At 44.2% G+C, this 22,560-nt stretch overlaps 1 protein-coding gene across 3 annotated transcripts in view; it reads right to left on the bottom strand.

Annotated features, from left to right (window-relative positions):
- Positions 1 to 4,764: 4,764 nt before the first annotated feature.
- Positions 4,765 to 22,560, bottom strand: part of CEMIP2 (cell migration inducing hyaluronidase 2) — a 98,253-nt gene continuing 80,457 nt past the window's right edge. For all 3 annotated transcript variants that reach the window (XM_046022385.1, XM_046022384.1, XM_046022383.1), the window contains 7 exons: positions 21,827 to 22,035; positions 17,606 to 17,788; positions 15,037 to 15,256; positions 11,985 to 12,083; positions 8,715 to 8,869; positions 6,269 to 6,372; positions 4,765 to 5,948 (listed from right to left, as the gene is read on the bottom strand). In XM_046022385.1, coding sequence (XP_045878341.1) covers positions 5,752 to 5,948; positions 6,269 to 6,372; positions 8,715 to 8,869; positions 11,985 to 12,083; positions 15,037 to 15,256; positions 17,606 to 17,788; positions 21,827 to 22,035 — 1,167 coding nt within the window. In that variant the 3' untranslated portion in view covers positions 4,765 to 5,751. The remainder of the gene's footprint in view (positions 5,949 to 6,268; positions 6,373 to 8,714; positions 8,870 to 11,984; positions 12,084 to 15,036; positions 15,257 to 17,605; positions 17,789 to 21,826; positions 22,036 to 22,560) is intronic.

Raw genomic sequence — 22,560 nt, 5'->3', positions numbered from 1 at the left:
GGATACAATTCCATCCCAAAGCAAAGAAACTACGCTTTTGTTATTCCGTGTGGCTTGATTATGGCTTAATGCATATATTCCTTTAAACTTCTGAAACTAACAAGAACTTGCAGGAAACAAAGGATGGCTCGCCCTCCAGAGTGGGAACACCCAAGCCAAAGGAATCATCTAATAATGAGAATTTCAGACGATGGAGGGAGGCTTTTTTTTTTTTTTTTTGGAGGGAGGCTTTTATCACAGGCTCCAAACTTCTGCCCCAGGAACAGTGACAGACTGTGCTGTGCACATCAGATCTGCCCTGCATCTGTCACAGAAAGTCTTCTGTGGGAAGACCACGGAGATCAGGGTTCAAAAACACAACATTACGATGTGTTCAGATGTGTTCTCTGCCGAAGGAAAGGAGGGAGAGACGTAACAGGAGCTCACTAAACCTTATGGGGTTCTCAGAAAAATTCTCAGATTTTTCATTATTAGAAGTACCTGGGGAGCTTGTTATAACATTATATTCCCGGCTCCAACCCCAGGAGATACCAATTCTCCCGTCTGAGTTGGAGCTGGAGATTCCCCACGTTCATCAAGCACCTCAGGTGATTCTCATGCTGGTTTTTCCCCTTAACTTTTTTTTTTTTTTAAAGATTTTATTTATTTATTTGACAGAGAGAGATCACAAGTAGACAGAGAGGTAGGCAGAGAGAGAGAGGGAAGCAGGCTCCCTGCTGAGCAGAGAGCCCGATGTGGGACCCGATCCCAGGACCCTGAGATCTTGACCTGAGCCGAAGGCAGCGGCTTAACCCACTGAGCCACCCAGGCGCCCCTCCCCTTAACTTTCTAGTTAAAAAATTCTCAAGTCTTCTGTAAGTCCCAAGAAGAGGATAATGAACACCAGTAGACCCTTCACCAAGAGCAAACTTCCTCAGTAAAGGAACGGAGTAAACGATTTCAGCTCTGAAGTCATGTAGACTCTGTGCCCCGCTAGCGCCTCAGGTCTGCCCCTGGGACATGTAGCCCACGCGGGAGCAGATGGATGTGGCTGTCTTTCACTAAGACTTCACTTATCACTGAACTTTAATTTTCACATCACAAAATTATGCTCTTCTTTTGACTTTTTCCAACGTGTCACCTTTAAAGATACAAACATCATTCTTGGCTCAGAATTGGTACAAAACCAGTCAGGGGTCAAATCTGACCTCCATGTCACTTCACCAACCCCTGAGGAATTCAGTTGTGCTCCTAAGGTCGAAGTTCTTCTGAGGATGAGCTTGAAATTGATGACTTAAAAAAATATATTTTATTTATTTGACACAGAGAGAGAGGAAGCAGGCTCTCCACAGAGCAGGGAACCCAACACGGGGCTTGACCCAGGACCCTGGGATCACAACCTGAGCCAAAGGCAGACTTTCAACGGACTGAGCCACTCAGGCACCCGAAATCAATGACTTCTCTTATCCAGACTAATCACACTGTCCATCTTAGGAAAATCGAAAACCTGAATCTATGAGACTGTTTTCTGACAGACTCTCTGATGTATTTTCAGATAGAACATTTCACACCTTCTTACGGCTGATATTTTTGGACGCCCTGTAGGGCACAGTTCCTCCTTTAGAAAGCCTCATCAGTCAGTTCAGTCAGTTCATTCCCTAATTTTATCACATAAAATACGGTCTGTGTGTGCCCTTCCCCACAACACAAGCGCCTGATTAGCATCTTTTCCAGCTTCTTTTTAAAAAATATTTATGCATGTATGTATGTATGAATGAATGAGAGAGAAGCAGGCTACCCACTGAACAGGGAGTCCTGCACAGGGATCAATCCCCGGACCCGGGGATCATGACTTGAGCCAAAGGCAGACACTTAACTGACTGAGCCACCCAGATGTCCCCAGCTTTCTCTTGTTTTGAGGACAAATGGGTAGAAAAAAGACAAAACCCTCTGCCTTCCAGATGACTCCAATGGCCCAGCAAGATGTGAATAGCATTTTGTTACTTGTGAACAAGGGACTGGGGATGCCTTTCCTTGATTTTTTCCTCCCTGACCTTTGGCTGAAAATCAGCTCCTGGGACACCTGGGTGCCTCAGTCGTTAAGTGTCTGCCTTCAGCTCAGGTCATGATCTCAGGGTCCTGGGATCAAGCCCCGAGTCAGGCTCCCTGCTCAGCGGAAGCCTGCTTCTCCCTCTTCAACTCCCCTGTTTGTGTTCCCTCTCTCACTGTATCTGTCAAATAAATAAATAAAATCTTAAAAAAAAAAAAAAAAGAAAGAAAAGAAAAAGAAAATCCACTCCCACCCAGAGTCTCTGCTTGCATTTCCAGCAGACTGGATTGTTGCCAAGTTAAGATAAGAGTAATGATACAAATCTGTTACCCAATTACTCCCATTCAGTCTTCACCTTTAGGGGAACTTCTCTGGTTACTAAACATGGTTTCCTAAGTATATGAAAGCCAAACGAGAATTCTGGAGGGTCAGGTCCAACTCTGTATCACAGAATCAACAAAGACGGTCATGATGGGATCTGTACATACGAGGACCAAGCTGGGGGAGAAAAACCCACTTGAATTCACCAAGTGCATTCCTGTTTATTAAAATGCCTTCCAGGGGAACCTGGGTGGCTCAGTGGGTTAAGCCACTGCCTTTGGCTCAGGTCATGATCTCAGGGTCCGGGGATAGAGTTCCACATCAGGTTCTCCACTCAGCGGGGAGCCTGCTTCCCCCTCTCTCTCTGCCTGCCTCTCTGTCTACTTGAGATCTCTCTCTCTCTGTCAAATAAATAAATAAAACCTTTAAAAAAAAAAAATGCCTTCCACCGGGCTTATCCGAACATGACCTCATCTCCGAGGGAAGGAACACCTCGTTGTCTGAAGCCTTCAAGCGTCTATCACCGCATGGCCTGCCCCTCCTCACTACGAAGTTACCCACTTAATGGCATGAGGATGCATTTGTTCTTTTCTCATGAAACTGGAGAACAGGGAAGTCCTAAAACCCCCTGTGCCATCCCCGCATCCGAATGTCAGCTGAGCGGCCACTTGCAGTCACATCCCGAAACCAGGAGCCCGCCCTTCACGTTCCTGCAAGCTCTCCTCCAGCTTCAGAAGAGACTACGTGGCACGCCAGGCTCAGGTGCAGAGGCAGGAACCTCACAGCAAAGACTTAAAACCCACGTCTGTGGACATATGAGAAAGCCCTGTGTTTCTCATCAGCCGGCTGATTTGTGGACGGCCACATTTCTGGAGCTCCGCCAACTGCCTCACCTGATGGAAAATGCTTATGAACTTGTAAATCACCCTTGAATCCATCTTCCCCATAGAAATAAAACAGATTGCTGGCTCCCCCCCTTGCCGGAAATGTATTTAAAAACTTAGTTGACCAACTTAACAAAGTGAGGTGATTAAGGATTGAAAACCGTATTTAAAACTCTATTTAAAGAAGACAATAGTGAAGCGCTGTTTAGGGTTGGGAGTTCAGGAATGTAAAAATAATAGATACACATGATTTTGCTCAAGTCACAAAAAATTACAGACTCGAGTTAAATAGTGTACCTGTTATATTAGTGCAATGGTTTTTAAACGTGGCTGTGTTCTGGAATCACACAGGGAGCTTTAAAAAAATTCCAATACCCAGGCTGCATCCCACCCCAATTAAATCTGAGTGTCGGGGTGGGGGGTGGGTCCCAGGCCTTGGGATTTTTTTTTTTTTTTTTAAAGCTCCCAGGCAATTCCACTGCGCAGGTTCAGTGGAAAAGGTCTGCACTGCAGAAGGGGGTCCCTGCCCTTCTGAAGCTTAGCGTTTTCCAGTCTCCCTGGTGGAGAGTTTCCCTTCCTCATCCCTGCCAAGAACTTTTCCATCGCCGGAAGCTGGAATGAAAAACGGCTGATCAATTGACTGAGTCACACGCATATATAAAAAATACATGCACACATAATTTTATTTATTTAACTTAGGCCCTGACAATTAGCGTACAAATCAGAAACACTGAGTGCCTCGGAACTGACATAGCCTCTCCAGATCTTTAAAGAACCAAACTCTAAAAAACACACATCGAAGATATTTAAGTCATAAAAACACACACACACACACACACACACACACACACAAACTTTAATCACCTTCAGAAACCATGATCCAATAATATATTTAATAGGTAAGATCTTGTTCATCAATATACAAAAGAAAACAACAACAACCCTCAACTTTAAGACACATGCCCTTAGCAAGAGCACTTAAGAGTTAGAATGGTTTATCGGTAGCATTTTGAGGTAGCATATTTTGTAAAGTAACAGAAGTTTCAGACCTGCTCTGCAGCTTGTCCGGGACGCCGAGGGACAGGACCTCACTCAGCCTTTGCTTTTGGTGCAGGAGAGTGAATTTGTCCGTGTTCACTGCCAAGTCAGCCTGAACTCACTTCCTGCCCTCTCGCCATGGCCGCGTCTGTCATACCCTCCTTGTACTGCAGGTTTGGGAAAAGGCGAAGGCGTTTTTTTGATCCTTCTTTGCCCTCGGTGTGGTGTCATCTCTGGCTGTGGAGTTCATCTTTCTGCTACACACAAGTCTCACAGGCTGGACACGCATGCACCCAGGGGGAAGGGAAATCGCGCATCGCGGCACTTTCTTAACTGGCTCTAACAATTTAATTAATTAAGAGTGACCAATTCCTCGAACGCTCTGCAGAGTATTGTTACTAAATATCCCCCCTCCATGATTCTGGCCCTTCAAAGGCTTTCCCTTTTTCCTCACCCTGAGTACAATATTTTGGGGTATTGTTGAGCTTTCTGTAATTTTCCTGGCAGGACGGTGAGCAGAAAAGCTTAAAAAAAAAATCACACAAAAACAACAACGAAACCCGGGTACAGGAGCAATCCCGAGAACAGACTTCCCTTGTGCCCCTTGAAATGACCCACGTGTACAGTTCAGGAACACGGCCTTCTTCTTTTTAAAAAAACGTAAATATTCAGCTCAGCTCTGCATGTTAAACACGAATAGACAGTCGAAACAGGCTAAGGATTAAAGCTGCAGATATGGTCCCAGCAACTTCAGACCTCGGCGGCGCTGATCCAATTTTTTGCCCCGGGGGCGCAAGTTTTAAAGAGACGTCAAATCCCTAAAGCCCTTTGTCCCAGTATGCTTTCGTCTGAAAGTTCAACCCTTGGAAGGAATCAATGTACAAATGGATAGAAATAGCACATGCCCCAGGCAAAAAAAAGGGGGGGCATGAGCTGGGCCTGAGTTGCCACTTAAGACTCTGTCATCGAGTATCCTATACAATCCGCAAAGGCTGTGGCCCCCGATCCTGCACCTGGGGACTCACTGTACACGCCCGCCACCCGAGTCAACTGCTGACCCAAAGCCAATGACACAACCGGGCATCAGACTCCAAGTATCCCAGGTGCTACAAAAGCTGGTCCGCTCAAGGACTCGGGTGACCCTCAGAGGCCCCCACCTCCCCCCTACAGCATCCTGTCACACAGAAGGTAAAGCTGGTTACAGTCACTAAGACACACGGAGGGGCGGGTGAGGGCAGGAGAAATGCTCTCCGAATACACCAGCCTAACCAACCCAAATAAATTCTTCAACACTCTGTACAACTAGAAGGTGCGCGAGCTGGTATTCAAGCCATCACTTTAAATCCTTTCATCCCCTCTCTGTATCAGACAGGAAAATGGTTCCATTGGGTTAACAGTGTCATTTTTAAAATGCCATAAATTAAATAAGTTAGTTCACATTTTTTTTTCTTCCCCCAGCACTTAAGTTACAGTGAGTCCCTAATGTGCTTTTGCAGTCTGCGTGAACAGCTCCAGATCCCTCCGGCGGACAGCGCTGGCTCGAGGACAACCATATTCATCCAGCTGCAAAGGTAGGAACTGTTCGAGCAGCCCGAGGCCCTGGCCAGCAGGACTGGTAAACAGCTTAGACCAGGATGGTTTAAAGTTTCCGCTGAATCCCAAAAATATGGTACTCCCTTTAAAAAAAAAAAAAAAAATACACCATTTGTCCATCGAATCGTTCCAGGCAAGACCATGTGGGAGGTGAGTCGGAGGTGAGCAAAACAAAGATAGCTATGAAACAGAAAAGCTACACTTCCTTGCGTCAGCCGGTGAACTCTGACCACCCACCTCTTGCCCCAAATAACAAACCACATCCCCAAACACTTCCCTAATGTCTCCTGATTTAAAAATTATCTTACTGATACCCACTCCAGCAAACTAAGCTCTGGCAGCTTATCCCACCAGAAGCTTCTATGGACTCGTAAGAACTTCAAGGAAAAATGCAAATACAAACCTTTGTTATAAAGATGAGCTGGTTTGGCTAATCCCAGAGGTACTAATGAATTGGAAATATTTAAATGCTTTATTTCTCCTCTTGTGCTCAACAGAACAATTGACCTGTACATAAAAGTCAGAAAATTGGAGGGAATTTCAAAAAATCAGCATGTATTAATTGAGTGCCTTTCTGAAATACTAGAAGAAATACTAGATAATACTAGAGAAATACTAGATAAAAGCAGAACTAAAAACAAGCAGGAAACAAAACCCAGATGCTTTTCACATCGCTGGTGTTCCAAGTTCAGGCTCCCTGCCCTGGCCAGAACCCACCCAGGACCCACACTGCTACTGTAAGGTGTCTCCAAGTATTGGGAAAGCCAAGGTCATTGAGGTCAGTTGACCCAGTGAGTGAACTGGGACTCACCTCTTTAATTGGAATATATTAATAAGGGAAGCTAATTTTGTTTCCGATGCTCTATTTATAAAATATATGAATAAACACCAGCTCTAAAAAGAAATAAAGTCTGTGCCCCATGGTTTGGTTTAAATTCCGCGTTTATTATGCAGCATATCAACACATATACTTAAATCCGTTTGCAGATTTTCTCTTCTCCTGATCTCTCTCTCTCAACTCTGCTGGAGTCACATGGGCTTAATTACTATGGCCTCATGATTTATTTTAATATGTTACAAAACAAGCCCCTTGTATTATTTTAAGTTGTTTACAAATATTTTATTACTCTCCCACAGTTACTCATCCACTATTCTTTGCTTCAACTTTTATATAACCATTAGTGTTCATTTTCTTAATGTGGGTCTTGACATGTTGACGTCATCCTAAAGCAGGGGAGACCACTCAGCGTCAGGACAGAGGTCCGACCACAGCAACCCTACAGGCCTGACCCTCTTCTTCAGGCCCGTCCCATGAGATCACTTATAGGTCCCCAGGGACCCACACACCCGTGTGTGCCTAGTTCTCTAGAAGACACTGGTAGCTGCTCCATAACTTCTTAAGACTTTGTTAAGATACAACATACAGGATCTCCTGGGTGGCTCAGTCAGTTAAGCGTCTGCCTAGGCTCAGGTCGTGATCCCAGGGTGCAGGGATCGAGTCCCATATGTTGGGCTTCTTGCCTAGTGAGGAATCTGCTTCTCTCTTTCCCTCTCCAGCTCCCCCTGCTTACGCTCTCTCTCTCTCTCAAATAAATAAATAAAATCTTAAGGGGAAAAAAAAGATACAATATACATACAGAAAAGTATCATTAAGTGTATAGCATTTTGAATTTCTGCACATGATGTACTTACGTAACCAGCCCAGATGAAGAAACAGAGAGCTACCCACATCTTAAAAGCCTTCCTTCAGTACCCTTTCCAGAAACAACCTAGTGACTTTTTAATGGGTTGGTTTTAACTCTTAAATCTATAGAGTACCTTACAGGACTGCCATGTTATCCTACAAATTTATGGTGAGCAGTATGCCCTAGAGGGGTTTAGGTGAACTGAGTAAACGTACCCACCATCAGCAAAAATCTTTAAATCCTTAAAGAAAATTGAGGCCTTGGAAAGGAAATCCCTAGAAGTACCACAAAGCAGAAAATAGAGCTGTAATATTCAGCACACTGAATATTACATTCAAATAATCCAGTGACTTCATTTGAAATTTGGTCCTGTCATATGTAAAGAGCGTAAGTCATCAGATGACAGAAGATGCATTCAAAAACCAGACAGGACCTTATTCCCCAGGAGGCTTATGTTTCCCTTAGCTGCCTCACTGAACAAAGGTCTGCATGTAAGTTAGTGTCTGCAGCACAGCTGGGCGGCAAAGAGGAGCCTGAATTCATCTCCTTGCCTCCAGGCAGGGTCTAACCAGCCCCCCGAAAAGAAAGGTTTTGCTCATGTGCATTCTTCTTCAGAGACCAATGAAACAAAACCCATAAGGCCAAGGCTCTTAAAAGAGAGACCAGATACTAGTCCACTTAAAACTGAATTGACTCCTTTCCCGTCGCTTGCACCTGAGCTAGGTGGGGAATTCACAGCACAACGCCATCTGAGGGCTTATCAGTATGATGGATAGCCATGAAGGTCAAATTGTCTATAAAATTGTTTTAAACTGGAAATGAACCTTCTGAGTTAAGTTAGGTGCAATATAATTGACCAAATACTAAAAAGTGGGAAAATATTGTTCATTTGGAATATTGTTAATATTCCCAAATATTGGACAATTCCCACGTGAAGAGCCTTCACACAGTTTGCAAACTCCGCTTACATCTGGGCTTTCACCGAGCAATGCTATGCAGCTTAGACCATGGGCGCCAATCTGAGACGAGGAAGAAACGACCGCCTTTCAACAGCCCTAAAAGCCCACACCACAAAAGGGTGGAAAGACGAACCAAAGCTCGGAGTTAACCAGGTGTCACCTGTTGCGATGGTCCGTCCCCTCTTGCAGAACAAGCGTCGCCTACCTTGGAGGGATGCTTGTTCTCAAATACTCTTCCATGCGACTGACATCAGCAGGAGAGAAAATCTTTTTTTCCATTAGCCGGAAGGGAACGCTGCAGGCATCCACAATAAGGAGGAGGACGCCTGCGTTCTGGATGGTAAAGTCGGTGCCGTTGACCTGGGAAAAGAGAAACATCTGCTGTCATCACCCCCCTCCTATCTCCAAGACGAATCTTTCTAGTCTTTCCCTCCGTCTTCTAAACCCATGAATCAAATTCTATTTCCAGGATTCAAACTGCATAATCCAGTGACTCTTTCTCCACCAACATCTGAAACCCTGCCAGTGTTCTAGCAGACTATGCCTTTGATGGGTCTTTACTGGTCGGATTGAAATCTCCGAGCAGGGGCGCCTGGGTGGCTCAGTGGGTTAAAGCCTCTGCCTTCCGCTCAGGTCACGATCCCAGGGTCCTGGGATCAAGCCCCACATCGGGCTCTCTGCTCCGCGGGGAGCCTGCTTCCTCCTCTCTCTCTGCCTGCCTCTCTGCCTGCCTCTGCCTGATTTCTCTGTCAAATAAATAAAATATTAAAAAAAAAAAAGAAAAGAAAGAAAAAAAAGAAATCTCCGAGCAAAGCGTGGCAGTCCCCATTCAGCTGAGTAGCGTGACTCTCAATGCAGGTGTGAGGGCTCCGTGCCTATCCCACTCTCACTGGGGACAAAGCTCTCACACCCAGAGATCAGGTGTCTGCCTCAGTACCACCGTTCCCACCACTCACTTATTGTCACACTGGTTCAGAAAAAAATACCACGCCTTCCCCGACACAGAAACCCCCCCATTAGAGTTTAGGTTTGGAACACTGAAGGAGCCAGATGGCCTCATCTCCTTTGTTCCACCCATAGCTCTCCCTTAAAATCAAAACGAAATGTGGTAATTTCACCAGGATGTAAGTTATTGTGAGCTGAAATTTCCAGTAGTCCTCTCTAAATTAAATTAGTGGTTTGAGACCTCTTCAAGAAAAAGGAACTCCAGATACATCCAAATATCATTAACTCGTCAGCCAGAAAAGAAGGGAAAAAAACTCGCTGGACTAAAAAATGACTGAACACTAATTTAAGCCATAGGCACTGTTCCTATTTTAGATATGTAAAATTGGGGCTCCTGGCTGGCTCAGTCAGAGGAGCGTGCGGCTCTTGATCTTGGGGTCCTGAGTTTAAGCCCTGCACTAATATAGAGATTACTTAAATAAAAAAATAAAAACTAAAAAGAAAAAAAAAAAGGTTTTTCTTGGGGGAAAAAAATGTGTAAAATTATAAACTATGCTAAAAGCTAACACCACTTGTTCATGTTTGGGGAAATAACATTTAAATTTTATTTTTTTAAAGAATTTATTTATTTGAGGGGCAGAAAGATAAGCAGATTCCGCACTAAGCACAGAGCCCAACACGGGACCTGATCCCAGAACCCCCAGATCACGGGCCCGAGCCGAAGCCAGGCGTCCAACTGACTGAGCCACCCAGGTGCCCCTAAATTTTATTTCTAATCACTACTTGTCTCATAGGAGTCAAATGACTTTGTTGGCTATGTTTATATTGTTCCAATCCAAGGAACAATTCTGAAAATCCTTGAGGTCAAGTACCACTTCATACTTGGGAAGATGGGAAATAATTCTCTTATTTTTAAAAATCGGAATGCCTAAAACTGAGATACATTTGAGGAAAAAATACATAATGATCCTCTACACACTTAAACTGCTCTTGAAAAGAACCCCCTAAAAACCTATTGCTTAAAGAAATCACAAAAGTTTCCATAAAGACTAAACTGACAGCATGTCCTAGCAAAGACTTCAGCAATGCTTGGGTAAACCACTGGAGTAAATATGACAGAACAGAATGTTGTGGGACTTTTCTGGAGTCCTGAGCACCCCGTGTGCAGCAAAGGAGTTTAAAATGTGTCTTCAGACGCTGGAGCAGGGCCTGCCTGAGATTTTTTGGGCGAGCCAAACATTATCTTCTTGTGAAGTTAGTAGAGCAGAGAGACTCAGCACCCACTCGCTTCCCTTCTGCAATGGATTCCCACGCCAACAAGGCTGGGGTCAGGTTCTCCACGCCGCCAACTGCCCTGGGATGCTGAGCTAACAAGTTTTTGCCCAAAAAACCCTACATCATGGGGGCGCCTGGGTGGCTCAGTGGGTTAAGCCTCTGCCTTCGGCTCGGGTCATGATCTCAGGGTCCTGGGATCGAGCCCCGCATCGGGCTCTCTGCTTAGCGGGGAGCCTGCTTCCTCCTCTCTCTCTGCCTGCCTCTCTGCCTACTTGTGATCTCTCTCCCTCTGTCAAATAAATAAATAAAATCTTAAAAAAAAAAAAAAGAGGTAAAGACTTTTCCAGTTATAAAATGTGTAAGTCACAGGAAGGAAAAGTACAGCACAGGGAATAGAGTCAATAATATTGTAGTAACTTTGTATGGTGACAGGTGGTAACCACACTTACCACGGTGAGCATTTCATAACGTACACAGATGTCAAATCGCTATGTGGAACGCATGAAACTAATGTAATATTGTAGGTCAGCTATACCTCAGTTACACAAAAAAGAAAAAATGAGCTCTTTAAAAGAGACCACGTGAGGGGTTACTGGGTGGTTCAGTGGGTTAAACCTGCCTTCGGCTCAGGTCATGATCCCAGGGTCCCAGGATGAGCCCTGCATCAGGCTCCCTGCTTCTCCCTCTTGCCCTCTGTCACTCCCCCTGCTTGTGCTCTCTCCACTCTTAAATAAATACATAAAATCTTTTAAAAAATTAAAATTAAAATTAAATTTTTAAATAAACAAATAAATAAAGAGACCACATGAGACTGGAACCAGGCCTGGCTAGATATCAGTTAGGTGGCTAGATACCTCCCAAACTGAGAGCTCCTTAGACAGTGGCACTCAGGTCAACCTGATTTGGAACAGACTTCATGCCAAGAGCTGGTCACCCCTGGCTAGCCAGGCTCTTCGCCCAAATTCTACGTGTTGCCAGTGAGGCTCAGGCCTACACTTTCATAAACCCGCCTAGAAGAGAGGACTAACACTTTGCGAACCAATTTTAACATTCACTTGAAGTCATCAATAAACACAATCTAGAGAGAAAAAAGATCTGATACATTTAACTTGGGTAAAAATGCAAACGTTTAGGAGGTATTTGTAGCTCCATCATATTGCTTGCCACCAAGTGACTGTTGCCAGCGAGAATTCATGCCACCAGACGAAACACAACAGTGAGAAGCTGAGGCAGGGTACGTGCCGACAGTACTTACGGAGATAATAGTCAGGTCTCCACGCTGAGTCTCTGCTTTACTGGGTGACTGGAACTGCACGGGGAGGTAGCTTTTATGAGGATCACTAGTAAACACCACCTAAACAGGGAAGAAATTCCGTATTTCTGTCAACCACGTCTTCCTTCAAAGGGGCCTCAAAACCAACTCAATTCCATGAAACCCAAAGGTGCTGGGTTTTTCCCCCCGCCGGTGAACTTTTTGTACAGACTGAATGGTCTGGAATTCCATATTTGGATCCAGATTTAATTCAAGAAGGGTATGTTCCTCATTTTCTGGAATAATCCCAGTCTCAAATAATTGAAATCTTGTTCAGGAAATCAATTCTGCAAATGACTAAGTAAGTGTGCTTCACACTTAGATCTTTGTCCTTTTCAGACCAGTTATCTTAAACAGGGACTCACTCGCTCCGAACTAAGGAAAGTCAAGGTGACAAGGATTATACTTCAAAACCTTTCAGCAGGTTGTGTATCACCAAGCTAACTTCCTGACCTGACTTGCACTGTGTCCCATAAATCAAGCTACCCCATACATCCAGGCCCCTAATCCCACTGTTCTATTGCCTTCTACAGGTACCAGAGCAACCTCGCTTTCCCACAAGTGCTTTATCTCCTTTCCTGCCACTTTGCCTTTGCAGATGCTGTTCCCTCCCCCAGAATACCCTTCCTTGTTTCCCTCCACTCCTTGAAATCACTCCCAGCCCCCAAATCCCACCTTGCACCTCCTCCCTCAGAGCCTTCTTCCTAATCAAAAGCAGGCCGAACTCTCACACAGTTCAGCACTTCAAGTATATACTCCTTATCAATGCACATTGACAACGTGACAATCATCACGATACTCAACATTTAGAAGCTCAGGTTTAGAGTCAAAAGTCTGCATGAATTTTCCTACTTACTCCTCATGTACGTGTGTTTCTTTCTGATATTCAAAACAAACTCATTCCTTCAAATTTCCAAATAAAAGTGAGGTTTCAAATGCTTCAAGTACTTTGCAATTGCACCAAGTCAGTAATTGATACATTTTTTTAAAATAAATTCTAGGGGCACCTGGGTGGCTCAGTGGGTTAAGCCTCTGCCTTCAGCTCGGGTCATGATCTCAGGGCCCTGCATTGGGCTCTCTGATCAGTGGGAAGCCTGCTTCCCCCTCTCTCTCTGCCTGTGTCTCGGCCTACTTGTGATGTCTGTGTCAAATAAATCAATCAAGTCTTTAAAAAAAATAAAACATAAAAAATAAATTCTAATCAATGTTTTAAGCACACAAAAAAACTATGTTTAGGAGTGCTAAACATTAATGTATGGAACCATTTAGATAGGCTTAGGATATTTCCAATGATAATTATTTTTAGAAATTACCATGTTGTGATTGCTTTAATAAATTATATAATCTTTTCTGTAATGAAGGACTTTAACAAATTCAGGCTGGAGAATTTACTTCCCCACTAAAATTATCTAAAAATATCACTTTAGGGGCACTTTGGTGGCTAAGTCAGTTAAGTGTCTGACTCTTGATTGCAGCTCAGGTCATAATCTCAAGGGTTGTGAGACTAAGCCCTGTGTCAGGCTCCATGCTCAGGAGGTAGTTTGCTTGAGATGCTCTCTCTTCCTCTCCCTCCATCCCTACCCCCAAGAAAATAAAAATTAAAATAAAATAAAAAATAAATAAAATATCACTTTGACAGTCAACATATTACATGGGACAAGCAAGGATCTATATAAACTTCTTCATGTACGTGGTTGGCTTGGTTGGTGGGTTGGTTGGTGAGTTGGTTGGCTGGCTGGTTGGTTGGTGGGTGGGTTGGTTGGTGAGTTGGCTGGTTGGTTAGTTGGTAGGTGAGTTGGTTAGCTGGCTGGTTGGTTGGTGGGTTGGCTGATGAGTTGGTTGGCTGGCTGGTTGGCTGGTAGGTGGGTTGATGGGCTGGTTTTATTTGAGGTGGAGAATAGAAGGGGAACAAGGATATGAAAGATTGAAACTGTGGATAGTGAGTTGCCATTGAAATCCATGTTCCTCCTTCTGCTCTTACTGTCACCCACAGGCAAAAACAAATGAGAAACTTTTCTGATTTAGGAGGACTAGGGTGGGACCAAGAATTCAAATATCTTATAAGTTCCCAGGTGATGCTCATGCGGTTGATCTGGGACCACACTTTGAGAACCATTTTCTGTAACCCCTATTTGTTTGTGTAAAACTTAAATATTAATTAGAGCAATAGCAACTCTATACTTCTTTTTCACTTGGAGCTGGTCTGACTTCCTCTGAAACCCCCATGCCCAGTCTGAGCTCGTTATTTTGGATTTACTTTCATTGCCATGTGTTCTTAAGATCCAGAGGGAGGCCTTATAATTAAGGAGGAGAAGAATTTCGCTTCTAGCCAAAGTTAGTTTATAATTTGAATTACAGGTAAATGTAATAGCAAATGCTTCAAAATTAACAGTAGCTTTCCACCTTAAGGGGGGGGCAATTTTCATAGGAGTTGCATTTTTTTAAGATTTATTTATTTTGGTGGGGGAAGGGCAGAGGCAGAGAGAGAGAGAATCTCAAGCAGGTTCCATGCTTAGCACAGACCCCTGAGATCAGGACCTCAGCCAAAATCAGAAGTCAGACACTCAACCGACTGAGCCACCCAGGTGCCCCATATAGGAGTTGCATTTTTGGAAGAGGAATTTTATAGTTCAATAAAACAAAGTACTTTTCTACATCACTGACATGTAAACCCAACAGCAATGTTTTAACAGAATCACACCTGAGGGGGAAAGAAAATGATGAGGACCAGAAAATCCACAGCCATCCCCAGTAAAATGCTGTATCCCAGGGGTCAGATATTGCTATTACGAATTTGGACTAGTTTACTTCTTAGGCTTATCACATTCTAGAATGGGCCAAAATTCAGGAGAAATCACGCAGTATTTATAACTTGGCAAGACGGATGTTCCCAAGAAAAATGTGCCTATTGCCAAAATAAAGAAACAAACAAAAAACCAAAAAGAACACTGCTTTCGGTTCTTCCTCCCACAGCTCCCTCTTCTCCGTGATCTACCTGGCGGGTCCCGCAGTCTTGGCAGAGCCTGGTCATCATGGAAGGCATACGCTTGAGGGCCGACGGCTTCCTGGAATACTGGGGATACGCTCTGGCCATGCAGTTACTGATATCTTTTGAGTCCGTCGCTGCCTGGATCTTGACTCTTTCGCATCCCTGAGATGAACAGTAACTGTGGCCATCCCTGTGGCTTTTGGCTTTGAGATACAAAAACAGCAACCTGAGAACACAAACCAGTCCACGGGATGTTAGCCGGCCTCTCACAAACTCATGGAAATTCCTCCCACTGGCTCATGGCCCAGAAGGCTATTCCTCTAATAAAGTAACTTTTCCTTAAAAGAAAATAAATTACAAAACTAATAAAGTCGTTTCTCCTTCCTTTCTATCCTCCCAGGGCCCCAAGTCAAATGCAACACTACTTTCAGGAAATATTTTTGATAACCCGACTCAATCATTCTGGAACATACCAAAGTTCATTCCTGGAGTGAATCAGTTCAATAGGTAATTTGGGAGGCTGGACTTTGGTTTGGTTCAAAACTTCCTTGGAAAATTTTAGACTTATGTTGAGTTTAAGATTTCGTAAATTAGTGTGCTTCTGGGGTTTTTTTGTTGTTGTTGTTTATAAATCATTTTGGTTTAAGGCATAAATTTGAAATAAAAATAGCAACTGTGACTTGCTTGGCTAAGGCCAAGATGCGGTCTCCCATCAATTCCTGTGATGTTTACAAAGAGCAGATGGGCCTGAGGTCCTTCTGTCTGTACTTCGGCCAGAATCAAGGGAAAGGAACAGTCCTGCCCACTTGGAATTATCCTCCTGCTGCCAAGAGGAATGGAAAAGTAACTTCCAGGCAACAGTCCAGCATCTGTCAGCAAACCCAGTCTTTCTGAACCAAAGGAAGTCAAGACTGTAAAGCATCTGATCAAATGTGATTGATGACTGGAGATCACGAATTCATATTTTAATACAAAGTCAGTTAACAACGAAAAGTTGCAGTTATGAGGTAAAAAGCAGCCATTGTCCTAACATCGAAACTTTTAACATACATCTATCAGGAATGAAAGGGACCGAATTAGGCTTGGGCCTTTTGACATAAAATTTTTTTTTTTAATTTTTTAATAAATAAATAAATAAATAAATAAATAAAATTAAATGACATATAATTAAAAATCAACAAAATGAATAGACTTAAAAAGAATTAGAACCTCGAAGGCTGAGGGATTCTAAAAATACCAGAATGGAAAAAAAATTATTTCCCAGTTAATCATTCATCATTTGCGATCTCCAGACCATCCTCGCAAATTGAGGTGTTCCATTTATTTCTGTGGAAAATCAGCGGGGACTGTGGAAATTCTGCCATCTGCAGAATAAAAGTCCAAGTAGGTTATCTTAAGTCTTACTAAGAACTGAAAATCAGCAACAATTATGATAAGAAAAGACTTCAGCGGGTCACACGGGCTGCTGGAGGAGCCCTGGAGGGCAAAAGAGGGGCATCTTCTTCAAAAACTAACAAGCCACTTGCCGGAACCCCCACCTCACGCCCCCTTCTCCCCATTCTGAACTTTCGTCTTTCCCCCAAACATGCCATGCCGCGTTCTTCCATGCCTCCGTGCACCTCTCCACACTGCTCCTGGGGACACCTGACCCCTCTCTTTTTCCATCTCCTCCTACTCATTCCTCAGGAGTTAGCCCCGTGTCACCTTCTTGGGATGTCACTGGGCATCCCAGGCTGAGCTTGTGGGTGACCTCAGAAGGCGCCCTGAAAACCCCACTATAGGAATCGCAGCATTTAAACCTCGAGTTCGCTAATGACTTGCTTTAGAAGCCCACGTCCTTCATTCAGCGGACAGTGAATTTGCCGAAGAAATGGCTCTTAGTCACATGAGTATCTTTATGGTACCTAGACGAAGGCATATGTGATGGGAATGTCAGCTTCAGGGACGGACGCTGAAGGAGCATGCTACTTGCAGGAAGAGGACAGGAGATCGAGCCTACCATAACCCAAAGGCTGAGAGACTGTAACTGGATAAAGGCAGACAAAGCCAACAGGACCCCGGGTGACCAGGATTAGAATTAAAAAGTGGAAAGACGCAGCCTAGAGAAAGTTGAAAGCAAACATGCCATGGTTACACAGTGGTTTGGTTTGGTCGTTTTTTAAGACTCAAGGTCAACCTGAGAGATCACCTTAAAGGAAGAAAAAAATGAGCGCTCCCTGAAATATCCACTCTAGCCCATGTAAATAATCAACTTAAGGGTTGCCATAGGAAAAAAAATTATTTTAATTTTCAATTGGGCCTACTGGTTCTTTATTGACAAGGGTCATTTTTCTCTCCAAATTGCCCTAATAGGTATATGGCAAACATCTTCATCCGATTTCTGCTGCCAACTGTAATTACGATTCATTCTACGTCTCTAAACCTCTAATAGTGATGAGCAGAGAATTACCCACATCAGCTGCTTTTCTAAACAGCCGTCCCATCCCAACCTATTCTTAGTTAGGCTGAAGAACTAGTAATTTCACCATTAAAGAAAAATAGCAGTAATTCTCATGCACTGGTTGCGCCCAATTACCCCGTGTTGGAGTCAAAATAGAATTTCCTCTCCGACTGCTTCCGCTGCAGCTCTTCCAGTGAGTGCACGGGCTCGTACTCCTCCATTCTGGATAACGAGCCATTCTGGCGCTGTAAAAAGCCGAAGGTAACTTGAAAACTTGTGTTTGATGGATAGCAGAGGCCAATTCGAATCCAGTCATTCCTATAAAGGAGAGACAATCAAACAATAAATCCACACTTGAGCCTGCGTATTTTGAGTACTACAGCATTTGTAAATTTCAGCTGGGATTCTTCTCCGCCTTAAATTTCTGCTGTGGGGAGGCACCTGGGTGGCTCAGTGGGTTAAAGCCTCTGCCTTTGGCTCAGGTCATGATCCCAGGGTCCTGGGATCGAGCCCCACATCGGGCTCTCTGCTCAGGAGGGAGCCTGCTTCCCCTCCGCCCCCCCCCCCCACTTGTGATCTCTGTCTGTCAAATAAATAAATAAATTTTAAAAAACAAACAAACAAACAAAAACTTCTGCTGTGTATTGGCTGAGCCACTAACAACGGAAGTCCCACACCCTGACATACCAGCAATTCCGCCCACCTCTGTAAGTTACCCAAACTTCTCTTATCAATATACTTATGACAACTGTCTGACTTACAGCAACGTCTCAGTCTCAACAGGACCTCAAGGAATGTGAACAGAAGCTGGATAAAATGTACTGAGACATGGCAAGAGGAGAGTAAAATTAAATGAGATGGCTGGGAATGGGGTCTGCGAAAACAGAAGAAACACTAATAGCCTGACAGTGAGAGTGTACGCTGGTAAAAATCTTTCCAAAGGTTTTTTTTTTAAAAAGATTTTATTTATTTGACAGAGAGAGATCACAAGTAGGCAGAGAGGCAGGCAGAGAGAGGAGGAAGCAGGCTCCCCGCTGAGCAGAGAGCCCGATGCGGGGCTGAATCCCAGGACCCCAGGATCAGAACCCGAGCCGAAGGCAGAGGCTTTAACCCACTGAGGCACCCAGGCATGCCCCTATTTTTATTTATTTATTTATTTTATTTATTTATAAGTAATCTCTACACCCAAAGTGGGGGGTCAAACTCACAATCCTGAGACCAGAAGTTGTACGCTCCAACCTTCTGAGCCAGCCAGATGCTTCTCCAAAGAATTTTTTTGTTCATAAATTTTTTCTTTTATGATTGCATTAGGATAAATACTTAGTGGTAAAACTGCTGGATATAAAGGCATATGTGCTTTTAAAGCTTTTGATGCACACTACCAAACTGCTCTGGTTTGGTTTTCCTTTTTTTTCCTTAGGTAATATCCTGTCTTTAGATATAAAATCAACACTTTCTGGAAACCATTAAATCATTTGCTGTTTGAGGGCATTTTGTAAGTTGTGGTAAAATATACATAACCAAAAATTTATCTTTTTATCCATTTTTAACTCTACAGTTCAGTGATATTAAGTACATTCACAGGGTTCTACAATTACCACCAGTCTTCCAAAGAATTTTTAAATAATATGTAATGAGGCCTTAAAATTATTCATGCAGGTTTTACCAGTAATCCCCTTAAAGAATAATTAGGAATGTAGACCAGGAAAGATGCTCTATGCTGAATCATTTATAATAGCACAAAGGGCGTGTCGAGGGGCTGGCAGAAGAAAAAGAAGATACATGCTCACGGAGAAAGAGAGCAGTCAAGTAAATTCTGGTATATTTATATGCTCCGAAAACACAAGGGTGGACGGGTGCCTGGGTGGCCCAGTGGGTTAAAGCCTCTGCCTTTGGCTCAGGTCATGATCCCAGGGTCTTGGGATCGAGCCCTGCATCGGGCTCTCTGCTCAGCGGGGAGCCTGCTTCCCCCCTCTCTCTGCCTGCCTCTCTGCCTAGTTGTGATTTCTCTCTGTCAAAAAAATAAATAAAATGTTTTTAAAAAGAAAAAAAAAAAAAAACAAGGTGGAGAGAGAGGAGAATAATACGTTTATAACGCCTCACTCTGATTAGAAGAATTATAGGTTATTTCCATTTTCTTTATATTTTTCTCTACCTTCCTTATTTTGTTTACTGAATAAGCACAAGTCTTACCATTTTTAAAGTGATATTTGTAGACATGGCACTATGACAAAACCTATGACTGCTCTATAATCACATCAAATTTGGGGGGAAAAAACTGTCCATCTCTTCCTCTTCCTTCTGCCCATGATGTAATTTTTATAAACTTTGAGCTACTTTGGCAAGGAAAGTCTGACTGAACTTCAAAAGCCCATGCAGATTTTTGAAACTTCTGGGTTTGGCCTCGTTTCACTTTAAAAGATTTTTACTCTAAAAGATCTTTTCCCGCTCAGTGCTTGTTCAGAAGTTACACGCGATCCGCACAGAACCCTGCGTATCCTTTGGTTGAATCTCTCACATCAAAATCACACACTGCCGGATACCAGTCTTTGCATTACTGGTCACTCTGACTTTCCCCGTGGTCCCCTCTGACCATCACCGTTTCTTTCACTGCCTTCTCCGCAGCTCACTCCTGAGACTGGCCACACAGGATTGGCTTTTAGAGACCTCACCCTGGACACAGTGTGAAGTAAGGACTGGATGCGGGGAGGTCACGTAGGATCCAGGTGAGAGACGATAATGGTCTGAACTCAGCCGCAAGCAGTAGGGGTGGAAAGAAGTGGAGAGACTCACACAGCGCTAAGGAGATGCGACTGACAGGTTCTGGTCGCTGACCATGAAGAAAAGAAGCATCAGTGAGGAGTCCTGGGATTTTTGCCCGGGGCTGGATCCGTAGGCAGGGGGTACAATTCTCCAGCAAAGGCATAGAGAAACAGCAGCAAGTGTTAGGGGAAAACAGTCATGGTCTACTTGAGAGCAGGTGCTGGGCCCTAACATCTCAGAAAAAGGGCATTTGCTGATATGTCACAGATATTTGGAAGTGACCTACATAGAGCTGAATTCCTACATGTTACAGGCCCACCTCTGTTCATTTCAAGTGGGTGTTTTTTTGTTTTTATGTTTTCTTTTTTGTCTTTTTTTTGTTTTTAAGTGGGTGTTTTAAGAGAGGCCATTTCAGGGTGCCTGGCTGGTTCAGTGGGTTAAGCCTCTGCCTTTGGCTCGGGTTATGATCTCAGGGTCCTGGGATCGAGCCCCGCATTGGGCTCTCTGCTCGGCAGGGAGTCTGCTTCCCCCTCTCTCTCTGCCTGCCTCTCTGCCTACTTGTGATCTCTCTCTGTCAAATAAATAGACAAAAATCTTAAAAAAAAAAAAAAAGAGAGAGGCCATTTCTATTTTTCCAACCCCTATCCGAATAGTCTCATGGAATCCCCCAGGGTCACCATCACACGCAACTAGATTGGTTACCTCTGCCTTTCAAAATAGTCCCATTCCTCCTTGCCAGGGTCATCTGTCACTTGCCCTGACACACCCCATGCTCCCATCGCACTGAATCCATCCACCCCTGAGCAGAGCCAGCCCATTCTCAACGGCATTGCTTTTCTAACAAGACTGAGCCCTCAGTATCACTTCCTCTGTGCAGCCCGGCCCGGCCCCAGGAGGCAGCATTCCCGCCCTATCCCATGTCCACTAAAAATAGCACTGGGTTGTCAATGCACTTAACATTTTTTCTACCTGGACAACAGGAGCTCCTGAAAGGCATGAACTTTTCTCGCTCATCTTTAGGTCAGCGGGCACACAGAAAACACTTGAATACATTGATGGAAAAACAGAGCCTTTGATTGAAAGCAATATTATTAGGACAGACAAATGAAATCCAGAAGGGACAGAAAGATGCCTTCCAGCAGGGGTGGTGAGTGCCTGAAATTCACGTCTCGGCTCTTTCCCCTCTCGCCCATAGCTGATGTTAGTTGTCCACCACGCCGCTCTCTTCTGTCAGGTCTCAAACATCTTTGCACTTTCTAGATAACCAAGAGCTCAGCTGGACCGCCCAACACAACTTCGTCCCCTCCCAGCGACGGGGAATTAACAGCGTTGGGCAGACTATAGTAAAACCTCTTGGGAGGCTGCACACAACAGCTCAACCACAGACAAAAGAGAAATGTTTCTAACAGGACTGGGTCCTGTCAATCTGTGAAACTGCTTAATTATGTCAACAAGACATATACGACTTCCACCTAAGAACGAAGTACATGACACCGGGCATTCGTGCCCTGCTCCGAAAGCAATACGGTCTGGCTTGTCCCCATGAAAGGACGCCTTGCTCCACTATGGGAAGTAACAGTGATGGAGACGTACTTGTTGAAGTTTATGAGGTAGAGGAAAGCAGTCCTCGGTGCCGGCCCGTTCCAGTGGATGGTGTAGCCCTTCTCCAGCATGATCACCGGCTGGTACTGAGGAAAGGCCGCCTTCTGGTTAATGCCCCGGAGCACCATAGGGTAGGAGGGGTACTCATCTCGCGCGATGGTCATGGTCAGGTTCTGAGTGCTCCACGTCTGCACGTAAACCTTCAGAAAGCAATCAAGAATTAAAGCGGAGAAGACTCTCAACCACAGAGAACACGCTGGTAGTCCCCGGAGGGGAGGTGGGAGGCAGGGCGAGCTGGGCGAAATAGGGACTGGGAATTCAGGAGCACACCGAACCGTGATGAGCACTGAGCCACGTACAGAATTGTTGAATCACTACTACTCATACATCTAAGACTAACTGAGCACTCTATGTTAACTATACTGGAATTAAGATTAAAGACTTAAGGGGCACCTGGGTGGCTCGGATCACAATCTCGGGGTCCTGGGATCCAGTCCCATAGGGCTCCCTGCTCAGTGGGGAGTCTGCTTCTCTCTCTCCCTCTCACCCTCCCCCCCAACTCGTGCTCTCTCTCTTTCAAATCAATAAAAATCTTGCAAAACAAATTAAAACTTAATGATTTTTTTAAAAAAGAATTAAAAAACAGAGAATGAAAGCTCAGATAACCTAAAATATTTTCCAGCACAAAGTTCAGAGTCTCTCCTTCCAGAACAGAGGTTCTGTGA

This window comes from Meles meles, chromosome 11 (assembly GCF_922984935.1).
Source record: "Meles meles chromosome 11, mMelMel3.1 paternal haplotype, whole genome shotgun sequence".
Lineage (NCBI taxonomy): Eukaryota > Metazoa > Chordata > Mammalia > Carnivora > Mustelidae > Meles > Meles meles.
This window is presented reverse-complemented; position numbering and strand designations above follow the sequence as displayed.